The 23,016-nt window shown below is 41.3% G+C and overlaps 1 protein-coding gene across 1 annotated transcript; it reads right to left on the minus strand.

Moving 5' to 3' along the window:
• Positions 1 to 4,343: 4,343 nt before the first annotated feature.
• Positions 4,344 to 23,009, minus strand: LOC111264965 (uncharacterized). Its single transcript, XM_022841254.2, has 4 exons — positions 22,431 to 23,009; positions 13,523 to 13,806; positions 8,343 to 8,525; positions 4,344 to 8,008 (listed from the first exon to the last, which is right to left on the minus strand). The coding sequence occupies exons 1-4, from the start codon at positions 22,674 to 22,676 to the stop codon at positions 7,930 to 7,932; spliced, it is 792 nt and encodes a 263-aa protein (XP_022696989.1). The 5' UTR covers positions 22,677 to 23,009; the 3' UTR covers positions 4,344 to 7,929.
• Between the last annotated feature and the right edge of the window lie 7 nt (positions 23,010 to 23,016).

Genomic DNA, 23,016 nt, shown 5'->3' on the forward strand with positions numbered 1-23,016 from the left:
ATTCATCTATATATACAAAGTTATTTTGAACTTGAAGAACTTAGTATCATGATTCTGATAAAATGTAAAAATTAGAAAGACGCTATGATTAGTGGCTAACTATCCGTAATGATATTAAAGATATTATAGATACTTTTGGTTGGGTCAAACGCATGTATCGTTCTCGAAAAACTCTAGTTCATATTAGTTCACATTTAGCAAAAACCACTAGGTTATACAAACAGATTTTACACAGACGATGCCGGGCCATATATTTCTATCATAGTCAATACCAGTAGTAAGCTGCTTGAGGTCTTTACCAAACTATAACGATTTCCCATGAGTCATCTGCACCTTACCAGCCAGATACTAACAGAGCAGAAAGAACATTTATAGATTGCGAGAACAGTTAAAGGATACTTTGGGAATGCTTGAAAATCCTAATCTTGGTTTATAGGGTAAGCATAGCAATATTAAACAGAATGCTCTACCTTTATTTTAAAGGGAAGCGGAAAAGATAGCTTGAATCAAGTTCAGAATCATATATTGTATAATAATATATGATATATTAATATAATATATAATAATCATAATAGTAGTAAACTTAGAAAGCTACCAATAGCTTACCATTTTTAATTCAAATTTTCGTTACTCTTATTTTGTTTTACTTATTCGTTATCGAAAAAATTCAAACATAAAGCGCGATAAAGTTTAGTAATAAATGTTCAATTCGATGCTAATCAAGAATATATTACACTTCAGCAAACCTTTCCTTCTAACTGATCCCTTTGCTTAGTGATACCCCTTTCATCAACTGAATACGTTTTTATAGAATCATTATTTAGCGTTAGCGAATAAATAGCCTTATCTAGTCGCTAACCCATATCTCTGCTACTTAAAGTTTTACAGATTTAACAGAGCACGTACGTCAGTGTCGTATGGCCGGTGAGGTGCGCTTAACGATTAACTCAATTGCTAAAGCCCCATCGTTACTTAATTAAGCGTGCTAATACAAAAAAGCATAAGCAGGTTTTTAAGTTGGTCAGTTTTAGATGCATAGTGGAGAAATATCATAGGATGTTTTTTAATAGTATGCTCTATTGCATAAGCGGTTGTTTCACCAACGCAGATGAATTTTAATCAGTCATATAACTTAAATTGCATATGCATCGATATTTCTATATCGTTCTAGATATTTGTATATTAAGCGTCATGCTAAAGACACACACGTTTGAAGATTGGCTGCTTCATATGCTAAACTACGGACCTGGCGGCATCCGTGCCCAAAGCGACTTCGAACTCTAGAATTCAGGTGCAAAGAAAGGTTCCATACGGACATAACTAATGGTCGTAATCAGTTATGGAAGTTAATTCTAAACTAGATTCTTTACACCAATGTATAACAACACTTTATCTAACCTTGTTCAATGTGCATCTGAAATCTATTTTTAGAAGGTCCCATCTAGAATCATAATCACTGTGACTCTTTGGTTTAGACTTGCAGAAAAGCAATACAGCGAGATCAATCCACAAACATTTCAAATAATCAAAAAAAATATTAATTCGTGCTCCGAGAGTTTCATTATCTTATCCTAAAAGCACAGTGGTTATTATTTTTAATCACTGCAGGGCAAGCTGTTATGTGTCAATGTCTACCTTTAGACTTTATACTTGATTTAGTGCGGCAAGCAATGAGCTAAAAGCTCGGCACCTAATGCCTTATTTTCCGACTGTCCTGAGCTTAGTTCGTGCAGAACGCATTTTCCGCTTTCATTTTTAGTTTTTTCTGTAGGTCAAGTATTTCTGGAAATCCGGACTGAGTTATCATGTAGTGCTGCCCATACTCCGGGTTACTCAAACACTCGCGTGATCGCAACAATTCGCTCTTACGTAAGGTCCTAAGGTCTACTCACTTCTTTCGGAGTTTTCGACCTCTTAATTTTCATTCTTAAAGCGATTGTACCAGTAATAAATCCCTACTTGGCCAAAGGCCACTGTTTTCACCAATATTGCGAGGGCTTAGCTCGGATAAACACTTGATACAAGTACTAAGCAAGTTTCGTTTTCTATTTGTTATTTCATTTTCTTGACCCGTTAAATTATTCTAAATAAAATAATTGTAAATGTTTGCTCTTTTGTGTAGGAAAAGAGATCGAGTATCGGAGCCCTAGAAAGGGTAACACCTAGGCCAAATTTTGCTATAACAGCAGATGTGTTTTGGTTTGGCAACAAGCTACGCTTCTAACCTTTTAATGAAGTTGTATTTATATAGACCTGGCCATTGTTAAGCCTAATCGACAAGACTCAGATGGTAATCAGCCAGTGAAGATAAAAAAACTCATTCAATACCGCTAAGTAAGCTCGAAAATCTGAAGAACAATGTCACCTGCGCCCTGTTCGCTGCTAAACTTCAAGCATTCGGAGCACCTTCCTTTTCTTATAAATTTTTATAAATAATAAATTTTTTTATAAATAATAAAATATGTGCAGCGCTCTTGCAGACATCTAGAATGGTACACTGGCTGTAAGTTTACCCTATTCAATTAATAGTTTGTGTTTGAATTTCTCCTCTTAGACAGCAGTTTCCTTTCCGATGTTGCTGTTTAGTGTTTCTGTAGACGATGCACTTATCAGAGGCCTTTAACGAAAACCAGTCAGCAAGTGAAGGTACGAGATCTTAATTTTCCAAAAACACGAGTGATAGTAATAATGAAGGGTGCATGGCAATAGCGACTAGCCAGGACTTCAGCCTCACTTGTGCAGTACCTCTTTAGAAACCCGTATAATGGCATCGCTATTGAAAATAAATAAATAAATTGTCGCTTTAGCAAAATGATCACGTAAGTGAAAACGGACCCATGCCGAACTTGCCAAAATTCGTATTCGATTACTAAACTGTGCGACATCATAATCAAAACCTCGCAATCATTCAACACGAATTGTGTTACGTTTTGCATGCTTTCACTTGTGATGGGTGGTACTGAATTAGGTTTGCCCTTAAGGCTCATCCGTCGAGACACTGTTGGCATAACTATAGCTCGGACCACAACAGTACAGTTGTGAACATTTGATTTTATTTTTAACACAGAATAATTACACTGCGAAAAATCAAACATAACCGGAAATCATTTATATAAAAAATTGATTTGAGACAAGCAGACAAGTGTCACTACCCAAATTTTGTAGCATATCGACAGTTAGCCGATAAAAGAAGTACGTTTTAGCGATACGTTCTGTGTGTAGGAGGAAATCGTTACATACGTAGACGACGTGTATTTTATTTATAATCATGTGACCACTACACATCTATAGCCATTTACCGAGCTAGATCATTGGATAAATATAATCAGCTTCAAAAGCAAGCACAGTTCAAAGTTGGGGCAGGTATGCTACTCCGTGTATATGTATACGCATCGGAAACGTGGTCAGTTTCTTTCCATCATGAGGGCATAGTAGCGAATAAACGGGGACAAACTTAACGCAGTAACCGAGGCTCACGAACATATTGTTAATAAGGTTTATTCCATGGTCTGATCAGATTCCTCTAATAGCGTTACATAATCAATAGAGGGAATCGTATGAAAGTTTTGATTGATGATTTTGAATTATATCTTCTTGGGTTCAACGAACACGTCGAAGCAAGAAATAGTTAAGCAGCACGTAAGCTATAAAGCTTGTGAAGTCTAGGAGTTTCCTACACCCCCTTCGCGCTTATTGTTGTTGTCGGTAAGGCCAGTAATAAGTAAATACGGCATTATTTGCGAAGATCTTTTTCACGATGAATTAGATTTTGAAGTAATTGGTCGCGTTTTTCTTTTTTACTGATATAAATAACATTGCGTAAATGGAAAACATGCATATAGATTATTTTATGCTATCGAGGAAGTGTAAGTTTTTCCGCAGATATTGTGTGTACTATAGCATTTTGTCGTAGAGTCAAACATACTCGAACTCAATGGGACAGTTTTTGAGGTTGTAAACACTTCGGTGCAAAACGCGTTCGTTATCGTATCTATGCAAGTTTGCCATTTCTTCAGCGTACCAAAGTTGGCGTGTCACGGACTCGTTGCAGCTAGGATGGTTACTACTGAATCCCCGGAAAAACAACACTCTGCTTTCAGATACAACAAGGTGAACAACGGGAGCTTTATTCGGTCCGTAAGAGGTTCTATTTGCATGCAGTTCAATTGTCTCATTTCTATCACACTGACTTATTTCATTAAAATTTGATTAATTTCGTCTTTTTAAAAACTGATGCGAAATTTAATAAAAACATATTTGCCAGATTTTGAAAAAAACTGCTCGAAACACTACATTCCGATTGAATTGATATACTATATAATAGAAGAAAGACCAAAATCATATTTGAGCAGGCATTACACACATTAAAATCTTTATTTTACAAAATAAGCCGATTCCCCCTTAAACGCGTCATTTGTTAGTTGGGGGCGCACTTGTATGTACATTTTATACACAACGCTACATGTTCATTATAATCATCACCGCCGTCCTCGATCTCCATAATCATCATCATAGTTATTAGCAATATTGTCACATCTGCATCTTCCTACATGCCTGGTTTCGGTGTGTTAATTATGTGTGTCTCCGTTTGCATCGTTTTTCTTCTATAGTTGGGTGGTAATATCACTCGTTCATCTTTGCACTAATCCAATAAAAAAAAAGAAGGTTCGGCTTCTGCTACGGTTTTTGTCTTGGTTCTGTAAAATAGTCCACAGTAAATAATTCACTGGAAAATTATACTTCGCATGATTGTAAATTCGTTAAGAAGTACACTGTACTCCTTATTTTATATAACAATTGTTGTGATGCACACCAGTGGCTACTAATATTACTAAAAATTGTTCCAAAACACGGAACGGATCAGCTTTTCGAAAGACAATTTGAATTATAACAGCCATACATCGATGCACACTAATGCGCATTGAAACGTATTATAAATAAAGTGATTTTTTAAGACTATGGTATTTTTTACGGTTGGCATTGCCCTCAGTTATTAGTGATTTTTACTGAAACTATATGCTGCTGTTGTGCTCGATCCTTTCGTATAACAAATGGAACAAAGGTATCGTTTCGCTTATTTAAATAGGAAGACTTGGAAGCTCTCAGCCATGTAAAGATGTGCAGCCTGCCAACTATAGCATACCACAGCCAGTTAACAACAAGTATAATTTCCAATACTGTCCTTGTCCTTTTCCTATGTGTCCTTAAAAACCGAAAATTTCAATTACTGTAATATTACAAGCCGTCAGCGATGCGTGTTTTCTAACCGAACTCATCATTACGATCTGTATAGTTTGTATTAAAATCGATTTTTCTCAATATTCTACCTATGATGCGATGTGCTCATGCCGAATTTTAATCTTTTGGGCTATTTTCAATAGTCTGTTGCCCTACGCTGTATCCTCTGATGTTTGCTACCTATGACGTTGCTTGTTATTAATGCTTTATTTAGCCTTGTATATTAAAGACGTTTCACATGACTTTCGCGTCTGCAATTCGGATTTCATAGCTGACGAACCACTGGCTAGTAAAATAAATGATTTATGACGCAAAACACAGCTTAGTCGACTTGAATGAGGTTTTTTCTATAATTTTTTAGGTTCGTTTCCCAACCTTCGCTGGGTTGGGATACGTACATACATTTTCTACATTTCTTCAAAAGATCTATTGTCATCAGTTAGGAGCTTTAGCCTATGCTCATAAATCCGTTAGTAGGAACCCGATTCTACAATATGAGGAATCGATGTGCGCGTTGGTAAAAGCTGAGACGCGGTTTCAGATTAGCAACATTTGATAGTCAGATGACAAAAATAGCTGGTTATTATTTTTATGGCACCGTGGAAACGTGAGCGAAATTCTAAAGACGTGAAGCACAGGATAAAAAAATGTCTAGACATATTATAGGATCATTCCATTCTAAAACCTATGACATTGTTGCTAAAGTGTAGGGTGACTTTGAGTACGTTTGTGGAAACACGCGTTGTTGCGCCGCTTTCAGCGGCGCAAGTTACAATTCACCCCTCCGATAGTTCCGTTTACCAAAGTCACAGTTAAATGTATCTCTGTCAAAAATATCTTGTCAGCGTTGACAAGATGAATAAATAAAAACCTTTGTTTCTTTAACTAGTTCGATCTCTCATGTTTTATGGCCAATACTTTTGAGTAGAGGTGTAAAATTTTTGTAAAAATCGCGCTTAATACATGATGCCTTTTTACTACCTCCTTCAATAGCGTCGATGCCTGTATTGCTGTTGGCTTGTCTAAGTCGTCTTTCGTTAGTCCTCTTTACCTCCTATTTACGTCAGGATCTCGCATAATCTGTGCGTTCGTCTGTCTGACTATATTTGTCTTTGTGTATTTGTGTGGATATTTCGCCGTGCGTCTTCGTTGTGTATGCACTATGTACGCGTTTTTCTAATAGGATGCGGTAATGAATTGTAATCTGTACACAGTTGAGCAGTCCGCCCTCTGGTCTCTAGGCCTCTCCTAGCGTTCTTTTTCTTAAAGATTGTTAGGGTTATGCCGGTGTTAGTGACTGTTGGCTGTTACTACAATTGTATATTGCGCACGTATGGCGACCGGTTTGATACAGTTGACACCGGACGCATCTGCATCTTTACTTAGAAACCACCAGCCATTATCTTGTAGCTGCTAAATCTCTGACTGGCTGGTACGTTGCGAGTGGCCGCCACACTTCAGTTGATTAGGTGAAGATAGATTAGTGTTTATAGACTGATATCACGGCAAGTTGGTTCGTTGTCGAGACAAGTGATGTCGCTTTATCATGCATGTGGTTGTTATGGGGTCGCTGGACGATTCATAACTACCTCCATTTAATCACAAAGCCATTGACGTATTCACACAATGTATTGAAGTTCTTCTAGTGTTGCCTCGCTTCCTTTGTTACTGCCTTTGCGTTTGTCTACCCCTAACTAATGCTGCTGGTTGTGTAGCTGCGCAAGCGGTCCAGTTAGAATAATTATGGAACGCAATAATTGTAATTCTATCAATAGTAATGATAATTCTTATTGTTATCAATATCAATTGAGCCCAACGAGATGGGGCGGAAGCTGCGATCTTCACACATTCACTTTCATGTAGAATGGGTTCTACAGAAGGATGTAGCAGCAAACATTGTCATAGCTAATAGAACTGTTGTTGCAACAGCATCGGCTGTTGCGATTGGCTTTGCTTTGTCGTCATTTCTTTATATTATGTTAAATTGACTGCTCATTAGGAGGTAGCTCTCGTGTATTCGCTCACGGTCGGTTACCGGCAACACTTTCCCATATAAACAAACTCTGCATTGATCGAGCTGTCGTTTTCGTTGACCCTCATCCTCGGACGCAGCCGCTTCCATCGGTGCGCCGATTAGCCGCCAGTGCGAATACCTCTTCCCAGATATTCTGCTTCTGAATATAACCCCCAATGCTGACAGAGAGATTACCTCGTTTTCCTGTTGCCCTGCCCTACTACTTACTATTGCTGCGTTTGTTTATTTAACCAGTAGCACAGATAGCCAGGGGACAAGTTATGATACAATCATTCATTCGCTTGCACCGATTGAGAGCTCGCTCACTTACCTGACTTTCAATTTGTTCACACCATTATCCTATCATGTGCTCAGCAGAAAATCGTTTGCTTTTTTGGTTTCTCTTTTTTCTTCCTATTCTTGTTGTTATTACCTTCGTTGCTCTCTTTTGTGTCCACAAAAATCCACAAATCCGCCACTCAGTCCAGGTTTTCCTTATTATTCCATTTTCCGGACTCGTTTGTTCCTACTATCTGCATTGTTTGCGATTTTTTTTTATCTACATCTGCCGTTTTTGCTCACTTTGTTACTGCGCGCTTACTCAGCCTTCATACAGCGCGAGTTATATTTTCAGGACCCCTCAGGCATTTTGTGCGCTGGACAACGTCCAACTAATCTCATACGTGTGTAGCAAGCTGACCATTTTTGAAACCTTGACCTACCACTGTATGACCATTTTGCGTTGCCGTGATGTATCTGTAATATGAAAAGAACAGTTATCGAACAAACGTATAGAAGAGGTACAATCATAAAGCTAGGCTTCTCTTTAAGGGGAATAAAATGAAAAAGCAGGAACTAGATCGTCTCTACACATACAGGTATAACAAGGTGCTAATGTAACTTAGGATTCATCAAATTTGTAGCGAAATATAGGTTTCAATGGCATGCATATAAACACGTACGAATTTCTCGGTTTGAGCGCATACGACCTTGATCTACCTTATGCGTGAGTCGCTGCTGGAATCTAGAAGTTGGCGATGTGTATTGTAAACGTTGGTAGACCTGATTTGAAGTATGCTCTGAAGCTTACCTCTGAGGGGAGATAGGATCGTTCGAGTTAGGAGATCCAGAAGATGGCGTGTTCTTGCTTCGAAACGGAACAGTTCCTCCTACCGATGTATGGGGTGATACCGCCATTGCGTGGATTCTCAAACTAAGCGGTAACGTACCGTTTCGAGGAAGAGTGCCGCATTCAGAGGGGCTAGTAACAGCTCTGCGAAGACAAATGAAAAAGAGGAGTTTGGTTAATATGAAAAATATTTTTACATCATTAACGTAACAAGGCAGTATCATATTTAAGCCATGTAAATATAATCAATTTAATAGTGAAAAGTAAATATGCCTAGATAGTTTCCGCCTGTAGACGCGATGCTTCGCTCACAATATGGTAGTTTATAATTGCGCACTAATCTCAGAGAGATTCAGTATTCAACAGCCGTCTCAAACGAACCGTAGCTGCGTACGATTCTGTGTGACAGGATTCATTTGTACTATGCTACACGAAGCAATACGTATAGGCTCGTACGCAAAACGACTTAACTTTATTTAAGTTAGAATAAAAAATACTTACGCGAAATAAATAATTAAGGTAATCCATTCTAATTGTGCTAGAACTATTTGATATGCTAGTGTTTTTGAACTGTGTTTTTGAGCGAAACTTGCAAAGAGCTCTGGCCTTGAATGAAAGGGTTACGTTAGGTCCGTCTTCACGAAAAGGCCTAGACTTACTATTTTTTTTGTTCAACAGCTAAATGTTGAGACCTTTTGTCGTGAATGTTCAGACACAAGTCATTAAATGGAACCAAAAATAAAAATGATTTGGGTTTTACACGCATCACGTTTACCTTTTGCTAGCCCATTATCAGAAATCTAATCTAACGGTTTCTTCCGAAACGTTTTCTTTTTGTCATATTGTCAAGTACCTCAAGAGTATTTTGCCCGAGAAATTCTCATAACCCATATAAGATTATCATTGTAACTTGTGTTAAGTTCGTTTCTTTTAAATGAAGTGATGCAACTGCAACCATATCTAACTGTGTTTGTGTTTGTGTTCGTCGAACCCGTTGTTTGCCTCACAGAAATAGAGAGGTGAAAAGTCAATTGGCAGTTTATGCTACGCTTCTTCGTCGAGACTCCGCGCCTGGTAATAATATTTAGAGGATAGGTTAGGTAAGCAGCGGAACATTGCTTCGTTATACTCCAATTTCTTTTAGCTATTTCTGAATTTGTGTATTAGGTTGGCTCAACTTTCGTTCACTGCTGCTTACTCCGTGATTCTGGTCAGCGTAAATTTCTATTAACTGTTGATTTTACACGCTTCCGCGCGTAAATTTGAAATGAAAGCAGGTTTCGTAAGGGCCCTTAAAGAACCAAACTAACCCGTTACAGCTCATACAAACTTCACTCTGTACGAAAAGACCCAATGCATGGATTTATTATACACGTACATTGAATCATTCGAGACGAGAATAATCTGCGGCCAGTGGTTGCTATTTTCTTTTTTTTTCGAGCGACACTGTTATTTATTTACGCGTTAACACTAAAGTAAACCATTGTACCACTGATACGAATGTGAATACGAACGGTGAAGCGCGGCGCCGCCGCCGCCGCCGCCGCCGCCGCCGCTGATTATACCTTTACACCAACGCTTGCTTTTTACTGGATGTTTGTCTAAGGCATATACTATTTGTGTATTTCCTGCATAGCCAACTCCCACACCGGGTTAGACCGGGAGGGTCAAGAAAACGGGGAGAGGGACGTTTCTGGGACGAAAGGCTTTCCCTTAACTAGACCAACGGAAAGGTAAGAGACTTCTCGGCTTGGCTTGGCCTGACAACAGTCAGCCATTCTATAAAAAGCTCTGCCGACGATAATAGTTTAGAATTGAAGAGAACCAGGTCAGCGAGGTGACTGGGGGCAACGGAGTTGGATGACGACAACATATGTCGTCTGTAGTGGATGAGGTCGGGGCTAAAGCTATGTTTCCGATAACTGGATGTTGTCTCCAGGATACAGGTAATCTATGACTTGCACGTTTCGTTCGGACGTACGTAACGCCGACACCCGCCTCTCTTACCAACTTGACGGCTGCTTCCCACTTTATTGGTTCGATGAAGCCTCCGCTTTCATTGGAAAAAGCCGGAGCCATCCAAAAAGACAAAGCGACAAATAAAGGAACGTCGAGGATAGTGGGGTGTCTCGGGAGAAGAAGCAAAGACGTCACGCTAGCGTGTCAGCCTGGCAGGCCCACTGGGCTTTCAAGAAAATAATTTTCTATGGCTTGCTAGAAAAACTGTCGATTTTGCGTCTATGTTCTGGAGCATTCCTGATTCGGCATTTGAAAGCATCGTCTATTATACGTCATGTTGGCCATATGCAGAGAAGTCGTATTAATTGCCTCTTGTCTACTATGGTGCTAGAGTAAGTTCATTATCTGGTTAAATAGTAGGCCGATGCGCGCTGCCAGCTCAAGTTTATCGTGTACGTTATAGCCAGTTGACTCGTTGTACATTTGGAAGGTATTTTAGAATCGATCTACTCAAGTGGCGCCACACTCTCATTACAATAATTCGAGTACTTAATTATGACTCGAAGTGCAGCACGGAGAGACATTTAAATGTAATGAGTTACCGAAATAGCGTCAATCGTAGGTGTACAGCCATCTCAAATACATACGGGTGGACAGTTTTAGATAACTGTGCAGGAGCATTTGTGGGATACTCGGCTGGGTACACGTGTTGGAAGAACGCTAGCAGTTTATTGCAGACGGTCGTTCTGTTCAGGCTAAACTCGGTTTAAAACGCTATTATGGAATTGCCACAAGAAGTTTTGCAGATAAATTGGATGAATGCGCGTTGCATAAGATACCTGATAATGCCGCCCGTCAAACTAAAACAATAAACATTGATAGTTTCAGCGTATTCACTCTCTGTTTTCAAATCTTCACCCGTAAGATATATGCAACGGCTAAACGTTAGCTTGAATTAGGCAGAGGCTTAACATAAGAAGTATATTTCCAGTAGTAAAAAATGGTGTCCATCCATCAGTATCTGTTTATGACCGGATTTACTGTATTATCTTTCGCGTATTTTGTGACGGCCGTGGTTATCCATATGATATTTAAAAGACCCCCTAGCTTAACTGAGAATTGTTACTTTGATGTGTCATAGTTGACGAAAATATTCGGTCCAACTACAGTGTCAGACCTCCTTACAGAACAAGGAGACACTAGAAGTTTTCATCAAAAAGTAAGCTGCTGATTGAAGGGATTCTATGCCATCACTCTATGCAGTCCGAACAATTGCATCTGTTGCAATAGTGTGAACAAATGCAGTCTTAGTAAGTTGCAGGTCAAACAAGTTGCAAGTGAAGAGCGAAGTCGATTACGCAGCTCCATCTGGGTGCCATCGTCAGCAGGACCAGGAAGCCTACAATGGCGTTTTTTCGCGGAAAAAAAGGGCTTCGACATGAAGCCTAAGCGCGTGCCACCTGGACAATGCAATATTTACTTTCTAAAAGCTTTTTGCCTTCTTTAAAAATCAGTGTTAAAGGGGAATCAAGAGTATCGATCGTTGGGAATACGACCACCGCCGACACACTCGACGGAGGATATGCGAAGCCTTTCCATCACACAAATCTTCATTGCACAGATATATTACAATATTTTAAACGTACGAAGCCATGGAATAGTGGCGTGAGCTGCATTGACAAAATAGCTTTTTCTTTCATGTTTTACCAACTCAGGGCACAGTAGCTCGGACGGAGGCGTTTTATGAATGAAAAGCCGCAATTTACTGGATGGAATACACTAATGCTCGACACGGGTACTGATGTTGTCACCAATTTCGATTCAAAACATAAATATCAATTTAGATAAGATTCACACTCCTCCTGCTACCTATTTCTGGTCCTGTGTTCGCATCGAACCTATAGTAGCTAGGTAATGCTAGATGATCGCGCCCTACCCCCATACACAACGTATCATAGCATGTATCAACAATAATAAAACAAAGTATCATCTTTGAAAGCAGACGGCAAACACATAACGTGGCGACAATTCCTACTACCAGTCCCTGCCCGTCACCGAACTTTCGAAAAGAAGGATTTCCCATTCCAACAGATATAACTCATAGCATAGCATATATGGTTAGTGGACGACGATTCAGCCTAGTTCTGCACCAGCATTCGGGATTGCCTCTAAGTCAGTGTTGAGGTTGACATATTACACACAAACGTATGCAATCTCCGATTTTGACCTCTTCGTCTTCAATCTTTTCTTGTTTATCGTCGTTTTTGGTTAGAAAGAAGGTGACTTTTGGTCTCTACCGCTAGAGCCGTGCCATGCAGATTGACTGATCACATAGAATTTGATCCATTAAGTGCTGATTCGACAAATATGACGAATTCTTAAGAGTCAGCGTCTAACGAGATAACGACGCGAGTTTGATGAGTCGCAAAACATTTTTATCAGGACATGCGTTGTCGAAAATGAAGGCCCACCTGCAGTGCTCCATTCCTTCTAGAGCTCGTGTTATTAAAAGACGCGGCGATTTTATAATTGATTTGAAACGCTAGCCAGGCCAACGAAGCAGCTCTTTTAGATTAGTATGTAGATATGTATATATTTCACGCTAGAAATCATTTAACTTAAACAGGCATGACACAAGTCGGTGTTTCCTGGAAGTAAGTCACAAGATGAATGACTTTTATCATCGAATAAAAGATAAATAGAGTACTCTGTTTAAAACAACGGCACAAGTGTTGATCGTTTGTTTGATTTAAAAATCATTTTAAACGCAAGGCCACGTGCGTCTGCGAAATCGAAAGCTGCTTGTGCCGTCACTTTTTAAATTTATAATTTTACACATGATAAGTTAAATTCTTGATAATAACTAAAAATAATAGTACGTCATCCACAGGTCGGATCAATATGGCGAGGCCCATTTTGTCTGCGTTCCTCTTCTGCTGCCCCAAACGTGTATCTTCGCGAACTATTTCCAGACATTTTTTTAACTATTTGCGAACCGAGCTCCGGTGTTGCCTCTAGCTGTCTTGAATACAATTGATCAAAAGCTGAGTCCTTCGACACTGCCGGATCTGCTGTAGTCGCGCATCGTCGCAAACATTTCTCTGTCGCTTAAGAACTGAGACACAGACGGATACTTAGTGTTTTTTTTACAATAATAATAATTTGTGATTATTATTACTCACCCGGAAAGGTCGTTAAGGGCGTACTGTGGTAGAATCAGCGCGGCGTTGGTGGCATTCGACCCGCCGTTGTAGAGCGTGCCATTGGCTACAAGGGAGCCACCTGCTGGGGAAGGTGACATCCCTCCATGAAGTGCTGGGCCTCCAACGAGCAGATTGAAATCCCCAGCGCCTGGATTGTTTCCCAGACTGTCACCGTACGACAACTGGTAACTCCCGACCCCGACGGCGCAACCTCCATTGCTACCGACGATGGTTCCGTTGTTATTTTGTGGATTAGTGCCTGCCTGTAAAGGAAAAGATGAACAAAAGTGCATTAATAAGGTTTAGATACTATAGTAGGGTAGAAAACAAGAGGTGAAACATTGTTGTCGTAATTATTATTATAATTTTTAATATTATTGTTTTTAAAAGGGAAATGCCACCCGATGAATAGAGAGGTTGAGTGTCGGCAACTGTTAAGTCGACAAAGGGCCACAGAGTTTATACCATAATAAAAATATGTTACGTTTATAATAATGATAATTTTGCTAGCGTATTAAACGCTAGCCTTGTTTTTACGATACTGAGAGCTGTCAGTTGAATGGACCACGTTTTCTCTGGCTGCTTTTAAAAAAGATAATAAATAGATTTCACCTCTCGCATACTGTTTCCAAGGGATATATGTATGACAAACAATATCTTTACATTTTTCGTTTGAAAGATCATCTCTTAGACGCCTCATTTGATTCACTTTTTTTTTTTACAGATTTACCTAAGTTTATAGGAGCTAGTGCTGCTTGTAATTGCCGTATAACTTAAGCTGATGTTCAAGTAAAGAGCCATTGGGAATATATAGGGGTCGTGAGTAAATCGTCGACCGAGGCGGCCTCATAAAGGGTAAAGGCTTCCTGTATGTGTAGGCATATATGATCTATTCGCACATATATGGCCTCAACAGTTAGTCAAAACGAGACGAGTACGTAGCTGTGTCCGCACCTCCTTATGTAGTCAAGGGTGCATACGATGCGACTACTACGGCTGAAGAACAGCTGCTTCTACTTTGGGTAGTCGAAGTCCGGCTGTACTTAATTCACTCCTTGCTTATCTCTAAACAGTTTCGCCCTGACTTTGTCGTTAACGTTAGCTGCGTCAGTCAGAATTGATCAGATTGGTCTGCCCTACGCTAAGGATTAACGATGAAGGTGATTCTGAAGCAGATAGTATAACCAATATTCAAGGTTGCTTTCGGGTGCGTCTACTTCGCTTGCAGTTTAAGTAACAATAACTGAAACTACTTGTACAGATAATAACATGCAAACAATGTACGTTTCAGCTTTTGCGAAACTGCATCAGATTTCCTCGCAAGCGACATTTTCCACCTAGAAATCATTGCTTGTATTTGTGTTTGTTCACATCCATTAATGCATAAGGACAGCATAAAACTCCATAAACAATGACAGCTGCGGCTAGGTCGTCTGCTGATAACACTTAGATCCTTGGTGAATTAAGTGACTTTTAAACGAGTGGGTAGTTTATTTATTTTTATATTAGTGTGGTTTGAGTGACGTGCAACCGGAATTTTGACAAAATGTAAACCAAAAGGGCTTGCTTAATCAGTGATGCTAACTTTAATACATTTCATTTACTGTAGACAATTGGTACAATTCGAAATGCTTAACTCACTGTGGTTATGGGCCCCTTTTAGGTTACGAGTTTAACTACTGGACTACCTTCAAGCTGGGGGTTTCGTCTCACTGGCAAGATTAAAGTAGGCACCCATCCAGTTATTCCGGATCTGGTAATCAATTGTCGGAATCGTTTACTAATTTCACTGAATATTGAGACACGTGTCCAAGCTTGTTCTGGTTATGTAATAATAACAGCTTTCATGGTTCATGGTCGCTCTTAATATAATTACGATCTACGACAACTAGTCTATTGGTGCCCGGTGGTGGCGGGCAGCCCAGAGTGGCAGAAGTATATTCATGTGCTTCACTTATAATTTAATGCATTTCCAATGTACAGAGGTTTGCACGGCAGGTCGATCGTCTCCAATCGTTTAAATAATTTAAAACAAACATAGGCTCAGCACTTTGCATCTGGCCATGTCCTCATTGCCTGGCGATGATCCCTAAATACGTGGCACGTGAGCGTAGTTTGTAGCGGAATGTACGATCTAATAAACAGCTGACTATCGTGTTTTTTTGTCGAGTTGGAACAGAAGAAACGGGAGGAAAATATGGCGACAGAACACAACATCGGAACGATGAAAGAATGCCAGTGCGGTTTAATGACTCGTCCTGCTAAGACGTGCGTATGATATATCGAATTTGTTATTATATTCTCGGTTGGCCTCCGGTTTGTGTCGAGGGCTAGCCTTTTTCAAGAGGCCCTTGGATACTACGGCCAAGATTGGCTTCGATAATGGTAAAAAAATAATAAAAAAAAAAATAAACACACGAAACAACGTTAGTTGTTTGCTATTTCTATTAAAAAAAAAATAGTCAATTACAAGTTGTAGATTGTTTCTAATGTTTTTTGACATTCTGAATTAAATAAATGTTATATGGTGAGCGGCATCATACTTGGTACTGGGAGGATATTTTAATCAGCGTCCACTGCCGTGGCAAGAAATAAACTATTGGGCTTCAAAAACTTGTTGGACTATTATAAAAGTTACTTACATATCCCGAATGTAGTTAGTTTTAAGTGGTAGGCACCTAGTTTTCTAATGCATATTACCACAATTATCTGTCCTTATAAAGATTTTCCTGTTAATTTTCCCTCTTGTTAATTTTTTTTTAATACTATTTAGGTTCAAATTATAGAAAATGTATGCTTCTTTTGGGCTCTGCCATTCTAACGATTAACAAACCTTATCTTAAACATTTAACTCTATATGGCCTTTATGTCACACGCATCCAATAGAACTTGTGAAAAATACGACCGTTTTCGTATCTATTAACATCATGGCTTATACAACTTAGAGACCCGCGAAGCGGTCTGGGTTCGAAACCGAGCGTGGACACGCTTTGTTTCGTGTTGGATAGTAAACGTGAAATTTGGAACGTTCGATATACACGTACGTATATTGGTGGCCAACAGCGTCCCAACATGAGTAAAGAAATCTATCGGTCGAGCCGTTCGAAGGCACCGAGTTGGAGCGAAGTCTTCGCCCACACCCTGTAATATCCCATGGCATCCGAGCAAGCAGCGACGCGGCCATGTATAGTGGACTATCTAGCTAAAGGATGCGGATTGTGCGATCGTGCAACGAAATGGCTCTTCGAAGCAATACAAGCATCGAAACAAGGAAAACTTCCAGAACGGTATAAACCCGTGTGGCTAGTTGGTTGGGCCCGAACGAGAGCAGCCACCGTCCTCGGTCTCGTCAGGACAAAAGCGGAACCTGCAATTCCTTGTCATTCAGTGTAGTTGCACTGCACGATCGAATTCTGCCCTCTCATACAACAACAACAACTGCCACAGCAGTTGCAGCAGCACCACCCCCAGCCGTGCAGCCGCGGCGGTGGTAATTGAGTTTTTTGCAGCAGCAACAGCAGCAGCGAGTCGCGAACAAACGACCAAGGAACTAACAACTGGAACTAAGACATACACGAACTGGACGACGGGTCGAGCGAGCAGATCCGAACGGGCCATGCCGAACAGACGACGATCGAGGCTGCGAGACCAGCAGCATGGAAGTGCCGAACGGGGATGCCCAAGTAAGGTCACCTCCATTGCTCTGCTTTGAAGCGTCGACTGGATGGAAACTCTCGGACGCGGCAAGGTGGGCGAAACCGGGGACCGAAAAAAGAGGGGTGTGAAAAATTGTTTGTCCTTTCTTGACCTGGGAAACCATCCCAAAAGAGGACCATACCTTTCTCTTCCGTTTCATCCACTACCGCCATCCGACAAACATTCTTTGCTTCATGTCCCAGCCCTGCGTCTCATAGTTACCCCCCATCCTCTTTCCGCCCCCATACAAGCTGTCCCTCTGCCGTCAGCGCAAACCAAAATGCCGCTAACAACATCCATAGCGTGACCCTTGACAGGCAGTAGAGAGCACGCACCAATTGATCGCCTAAGAGAAATGAGTTGCGGGTGAGGTCTGAAGCGAGCTGACCAAGTTAGAAAGCTTGCGCACAAACGAGATTGTTGTTTCGGGCAGAAGCCCCTTGACCGGCCGTTCGACAATGGGACAAATGCGCGATACACGACAGGTCAGTCGTCAAAGTCGTAAGAGACGCAAGACCTGCTTTGCCGATAAGAGTACTCGGCTGAGGAAGTACAATAATGGTGATAGCGAAGCCAATGCATCGCCTAAAGCCTGGCAAGGCAGTCGTCGAGCGTCTGCGCATACCTACGTAATTGTTGATCATTTCTGTTCTATTATTTGTCGTCTGCCTTCAGCTATAGCAACGATGTACTGACACATCTAATGAATAAATGTTTCGAGCTTTACGTCAAGGCCTGCATTAGAGTTACATCGGACGGCTTAGTTCCAGCACATGCAGTATCCTTTTATCGCTCCAAATGTAACAAATCGGTAGGCTATGAGACGCTTATATACAAAATCAAGCACAAATATTCAAAGAGATGCTGTCGGTTCCCCCAGAATTAGCCAGTACGCAAAAAAAAAGATCTCAGTTCATTACTGCGCTTCTTTTGTATTATGTAGCTGTGTCTGTAGACTGAAGTAATCCACTGATCGTCCTTCACTCGCAGATCATACGCATTGAATGAGCTCCCCTCGATCAAATCTGGCTGATATTGCTTTTCCCTTAGGTTGGATCTTACGTTGCACGGACCGTGCGCAATTGTGCAAATCTGAGGTGACGTTCGAGGCAAAAGATGACCGCGACACTTTCGTTCTTTCGTCCCGTATCTATCTCCACTTCTTTTTGCCCATTGCCCCAACTTTCCATCATAACCACGATAACGACGACGCCAGTAACAACAACCTTACGCAACCAATAACAACGGATGTCTGTGATCCGATATTCGCCCTTTTCTATCTGGTGTCGTCTGACGGTGTTACCAGAAAGCTATTCCCTTAAGAAAGACCAATTCGAGAGCTGCATGTGCCATGGTTAAATGACGGCACATTAGTTACATTGTGTTCTCGCGTGCAGATTTTGAATGAGCGAAAGTTTAGGCAGCTGATTCTCGGAACGTCGTTATGTTATCGTAACGATTGAAGTCAATCACCCAAAGTGATCAAAACACGCCATAAAGGCGATTCCGACAGTAACGCCATGGGATGCGGTAGTTTCATCAGCTTAGAAAAGTGGTCTACGTTCGACTATTAGACGTGTGTGTAAGTTTTGAGAGTCGAATCTTCTTGGGCAATGCTTTTTCGAAGAAAAATTTCACTAAGTTGGTAAGTAAAGTTCTAGAAACTGGTCGAGTTGGTTGACAAGCGAGTTAAACAATATTCTGCATCGTACTATATTCTGTCACTCTATAATATTATTTTGTTTACTTTGTACAATATACGTGTCTGCCTTCATTGTTTTTTCGGTCTCATTTCCAAACGCTGCATGGCAAAATTTTTTTTATAGTAGATGCTCAGCTGCATGCCCAGCGGCAGGCCGTGTTACCTCGTGTAAAATTGCTTCAAAGGCCTGTGAGCGTAGGAAAGCCAATACGAGCAATCTGAAAGCACCAAATCTTTGAAAGCTATTAGTTGGTAGAAGAATATATTACTTTTATTGTCATCGTTATTGCTGGATCTTTTTTACTCAACTGTCAGAGTGCACTTAGACCACCTTACATATCCATTAGTAGGCAAATACATCGCCAAAACATGTCATAATTAGTAACTTATCATTCCAAAGGGGCATTCTCTGATGTTGTTGCACTGCTGGGATGCGCGGTCCTGTTAATAAAGACACAAGAAAGACAGAGTGAGAAAGAAAAAGGCGTATACGTGCCAAAGCAACAGAGGAAGAAGCACGACTGCCCGACAACTCCGAGTTCCCACTGTTCATCACATCGTTTTCGTGTTCTCCCGCGTTCGCCTAGCTAAGAACCCCAGTGACAGCCAGAGCAAATAAACACGCTCGCAGCGATATTTATCGGTGCCGTCAGCGGAAGTGACGGTACCGGCCAGGCGGTCGCTGCTATTGCTGCCGCGGGAAATACAGCGTCAGATTAGCGACAAGTTGGCTTTCGGGGGCAGTATCATTGTCGAAAACAAGTGAGACGGAGACTGCATCGAGAACAGAGAGGGAAAGTATGGAGGCTGCGTCAATGATAACGATGCAATAACGTCTTCTCCGTCACGTCTTGTCCATATCAGCACGCGGGCTCGTTTGGTTCTTCTCCGGCTCTTCTTGCTGCTGCTGTTACTGTCCTCCTTAACGCGTCACTCTTCGCTGTCTATTGCCTGGATTGTCCTTATTCGTCCGGCTTCGTCCCGCATAGTCCTGGGTACCGAGCGTTGTCTGCCGCTTTGTGTAAATTCATGTAGTGCGCGCTCTGGTGTCCTTTCCGAATCTACAAGGCTGTCTACCCCCTTCGAGTGTGATTGTCATTTATTGGTTCTTCACGGGTATCGTTTTCATTGCACCGAACCAACATCGGACTAGTGCCTTCTAGCAGACTGACCGGAGGACCGGAGGTATAGACAAATGACGTTGGCCGCAGCGACGCACGGAAGAAAAAAAGCCACTCATGGTACGCACGAGTCGATTAGGCGAATTATCGAAATGTGTACTTTTTTTCTAACGGCTAGATACCGCTGTTATAGCTTGAGTTGCCGCAATCTCTCCCCTGGGCATTACTTGCTGAATGGAACATTGAAGGGTGGAGGAAAATGGACTGCAGTGCTTGTTTGTGTGATTGATTCAAGCGTTGAGATGTTAGTGGGCCAGAGCAAATCAGGTAAGATGGATCTGACGTATGATGCAACCACGTATCTGACGACTGCGCAGCGCAGTCATCTTAACAGGTGGCAAAATTGTGGTGAAAATAACGGTTGAAAGTTATTAGATAGAACGTATATATGATCAGCTGATTAGACAGTTGTCATGGGATATGAAAGAATGCTGAAGTTATCGATGGTCCACATTATCATATATCGGAACAGACTGATGCCCTATAAGAAGCGCTTTGGTTCGTACGACAAAACGTGTAGCCTGCGTAATTCATATGTATAGGTTCATTGAAGGACAGTTGGGTTATAGTAATCTATGCTAGAACCGAAAATAGAGATAGCAAAAAACCGGTTATCGACAGATACTAATATTGCACGACGGATGATGCCGGACAATAGGAGGCAAAATCAAGATCGCTACCGGCGCCTCTTCCATAAACCTAGGAAATGCCTAACCTATTTAATCAGTACGCTGAGAGATCACGAAGAAGCCCTTCAAGTCCAAATGTTATCTCTACACGTAAAATATATTGTCGGATAATTCCCATCCACCATCATCATCATCATCATCATCATATAACTATTTACTGATAATTGATGTATTCATTCGTTTTGAGTGTCTGCGAGCAAATCTTTACCGTAAAATCAGAATTTAGTCAGATTAGCCCAATTCCCTTTTCTAAATTGCATTTGAGATAGGGTGGCCGTCACTAGATAAAAACGACTGATTCAGCAGTCATTTATTGCAACACAATAAAACACTGCGGGGCAGGGTTCTGCGGTTCTTTATCATTATAAGATAAGCTAATGCTAGCAAAAAAGCATAACATTATACCAACATCGAAGCGATTTCGGTAAACGCTTTGATTTAATCCAACATTGGCACGACACCAGCAGCGACGTGCATCTTACATATCTCTTGTGTAAAGTCCCATGAAGCAAGGACGGGCTGTATAGCTGCCATGTCTCCGCTTTCTGTTTGCTTGGGGTTTCCTCAGGCAAACGTTTTGCAATCGTCTATTTCCCATGCCTCAGTTCTGCACTCGCTGCCATCGCCTGCTGGTTCCGCTTGCTACTGAACGAGCAAAAATAACGTATACGAGCAAAAAGAGATCTCTGCACCTTGCTATTGATCATTCATACAAGAGCTTGATGTGGTTGGTAAGTCAGTCGGTCGTCGGGTGTACCAACGCTCAGCATCACTTCCTTTCCATTGGGATGCACTTTCAATACGGTAAAGAGACAAAACAGACGTCAAGGGCCAATTAAATGTATACTATAGAAGTGGGACTGCAGTGATCTTGTACACAAATCTATACATCGGCCCGAAGCTATTACAGCTGAGTAAACTGTTCTTCCTAAATTCTGGCCCCCGTTCTCATCTTCTATATTTAGTACGATGTCAGAAGCGAGCAGAATAGCGGATGGCGTTCAAAAACGACGGTATTCTCAAAAAGTCTTTCAGGACTGGAACAGTTGTTTCTGAAGATAGGAGGCAAATGTGGTTTGGTGGAGTAGCCGCACCTGATTTGCGTGGAAGTGCTCGTATACGACATGATACAACAAGAACAACAACACTGTTTTTACGTCATCAAACGTTTGACTCAATTAATATTTTAGTTTCGTAAAATATTATGTCGTAAGCCAGCCTTGCTATTTACCACTGTGGCATCGTCTACTGGCCAACGTTTTCTCAGATGTACATGTTTGCTTCCTACACATTTCAACAACCTATTGAAACAAGAACTCCATATATATATATATATATATATATATATATATATCGCAAATAGTTCCCACTTCTGATACGTATATTTCATTTCTTATCTCGTTACGTCGTGCTGTTACCTCGCACTGAACAACAGCAAAGTTTGACATATATATTAAATAGTAGTTTTGCATGCGATATTTATGGTGTCGGCCATCGCCCGCTTTCTATCATAAACGTCACATTACTCTTTTCTAAATATTTGTTTAGCTGAATATCGAGTTCCGTCTACTAATGATAGAATAATACAGATAATAGATCAGGCTGACTGGTAAACATACCGGTTTATTTCCGTTGGCTTGTTGTGTTGGGGTGGAATGGTCGTACGCGCCGTCAACTTGCCCCGAGCATGCGCTGTTGTACGGGGGCAAGGCGGGCGCGTTGTCATCATCCCAGGCTGGTGCCGTATCTCCATTGACGTGCGGCCCAATGTGCGCAAGCTGTGCTAACGTCGGCGTCGCCCGCAGCTCGACCTTTAAGTCGCTCTCGCTTCCGGGTCCATGGTCCGTCGTTCCATTCAGTGCCATTGGTCCGTTCTGCAGCGCCTTACCGTTCTTGTTGTCATTGTTGAAGTCTGCTGCTCCTGCTGTCAATTCAGCCGGAACACGAAATGCGGGCGGATCGGAGCCGAGAAGAGCAGATCAGACGCACAGCATCAGCGGCAGTAAGTGAACAGTGGCGAATCCCAGGATAGGCGGCGGCGTGTAACGGAAGAGACCAAGAAGGGTGTGAGAATGAAAGTGTGAATGAGTGAAAGACACGAGAGGGTAAGGGGGTGAAACAGGGGAGAGATGGAAGAGATAGATAGGAAAAACCGATAGCAGATCGGTTAGCTGTTTCCTTGTCTGGTAGCCTCACTGGGTGACT

The sequence above is a fragment of the Varroa jacobsoni genome, unplaced genomic scaffold (genome assembly GCF_002532875.2).
Source record: "Varroa jacobsoni isolate VJ856 unplaced genomic scaffold, vjacob_1.0 scaffold_919, whole genome shotgun sequence".
Lineage (NCBI taxonomy): Eukaryota > Metazoa > Arthropoda > Arachnida > Mesostigmata > Varroidae > Varroa > Varroa jacobsoni.

What these genes read in the sequence shown, in the direction of transcription:
- LOC111264965 (XM_022841254.2), bottom strand. Translation starts at nt 22,676, where the DNA reads ATGGCACTGAATGGAACGACGGACCATGGACCCGGAAGCGAGAGCGAC. An exon ending in AAGCCAACGGAAATAAACCG is followed by an intron (nt 13,807 to 22,430) that starts GTATGTTTACCA and finishes TTTCCTTTACAG; the next exon opens with GCAGGCACTAATCCACAAAA. An exon ending in GATCCTATCTCCCCTCAGAG is followed by an intron (nt 8,009 to 8,342) that starts GTAAGCTTCAGA and finishes TTCATATTACAG; the next exon opens with ATACATCACGGCAACGCAAA.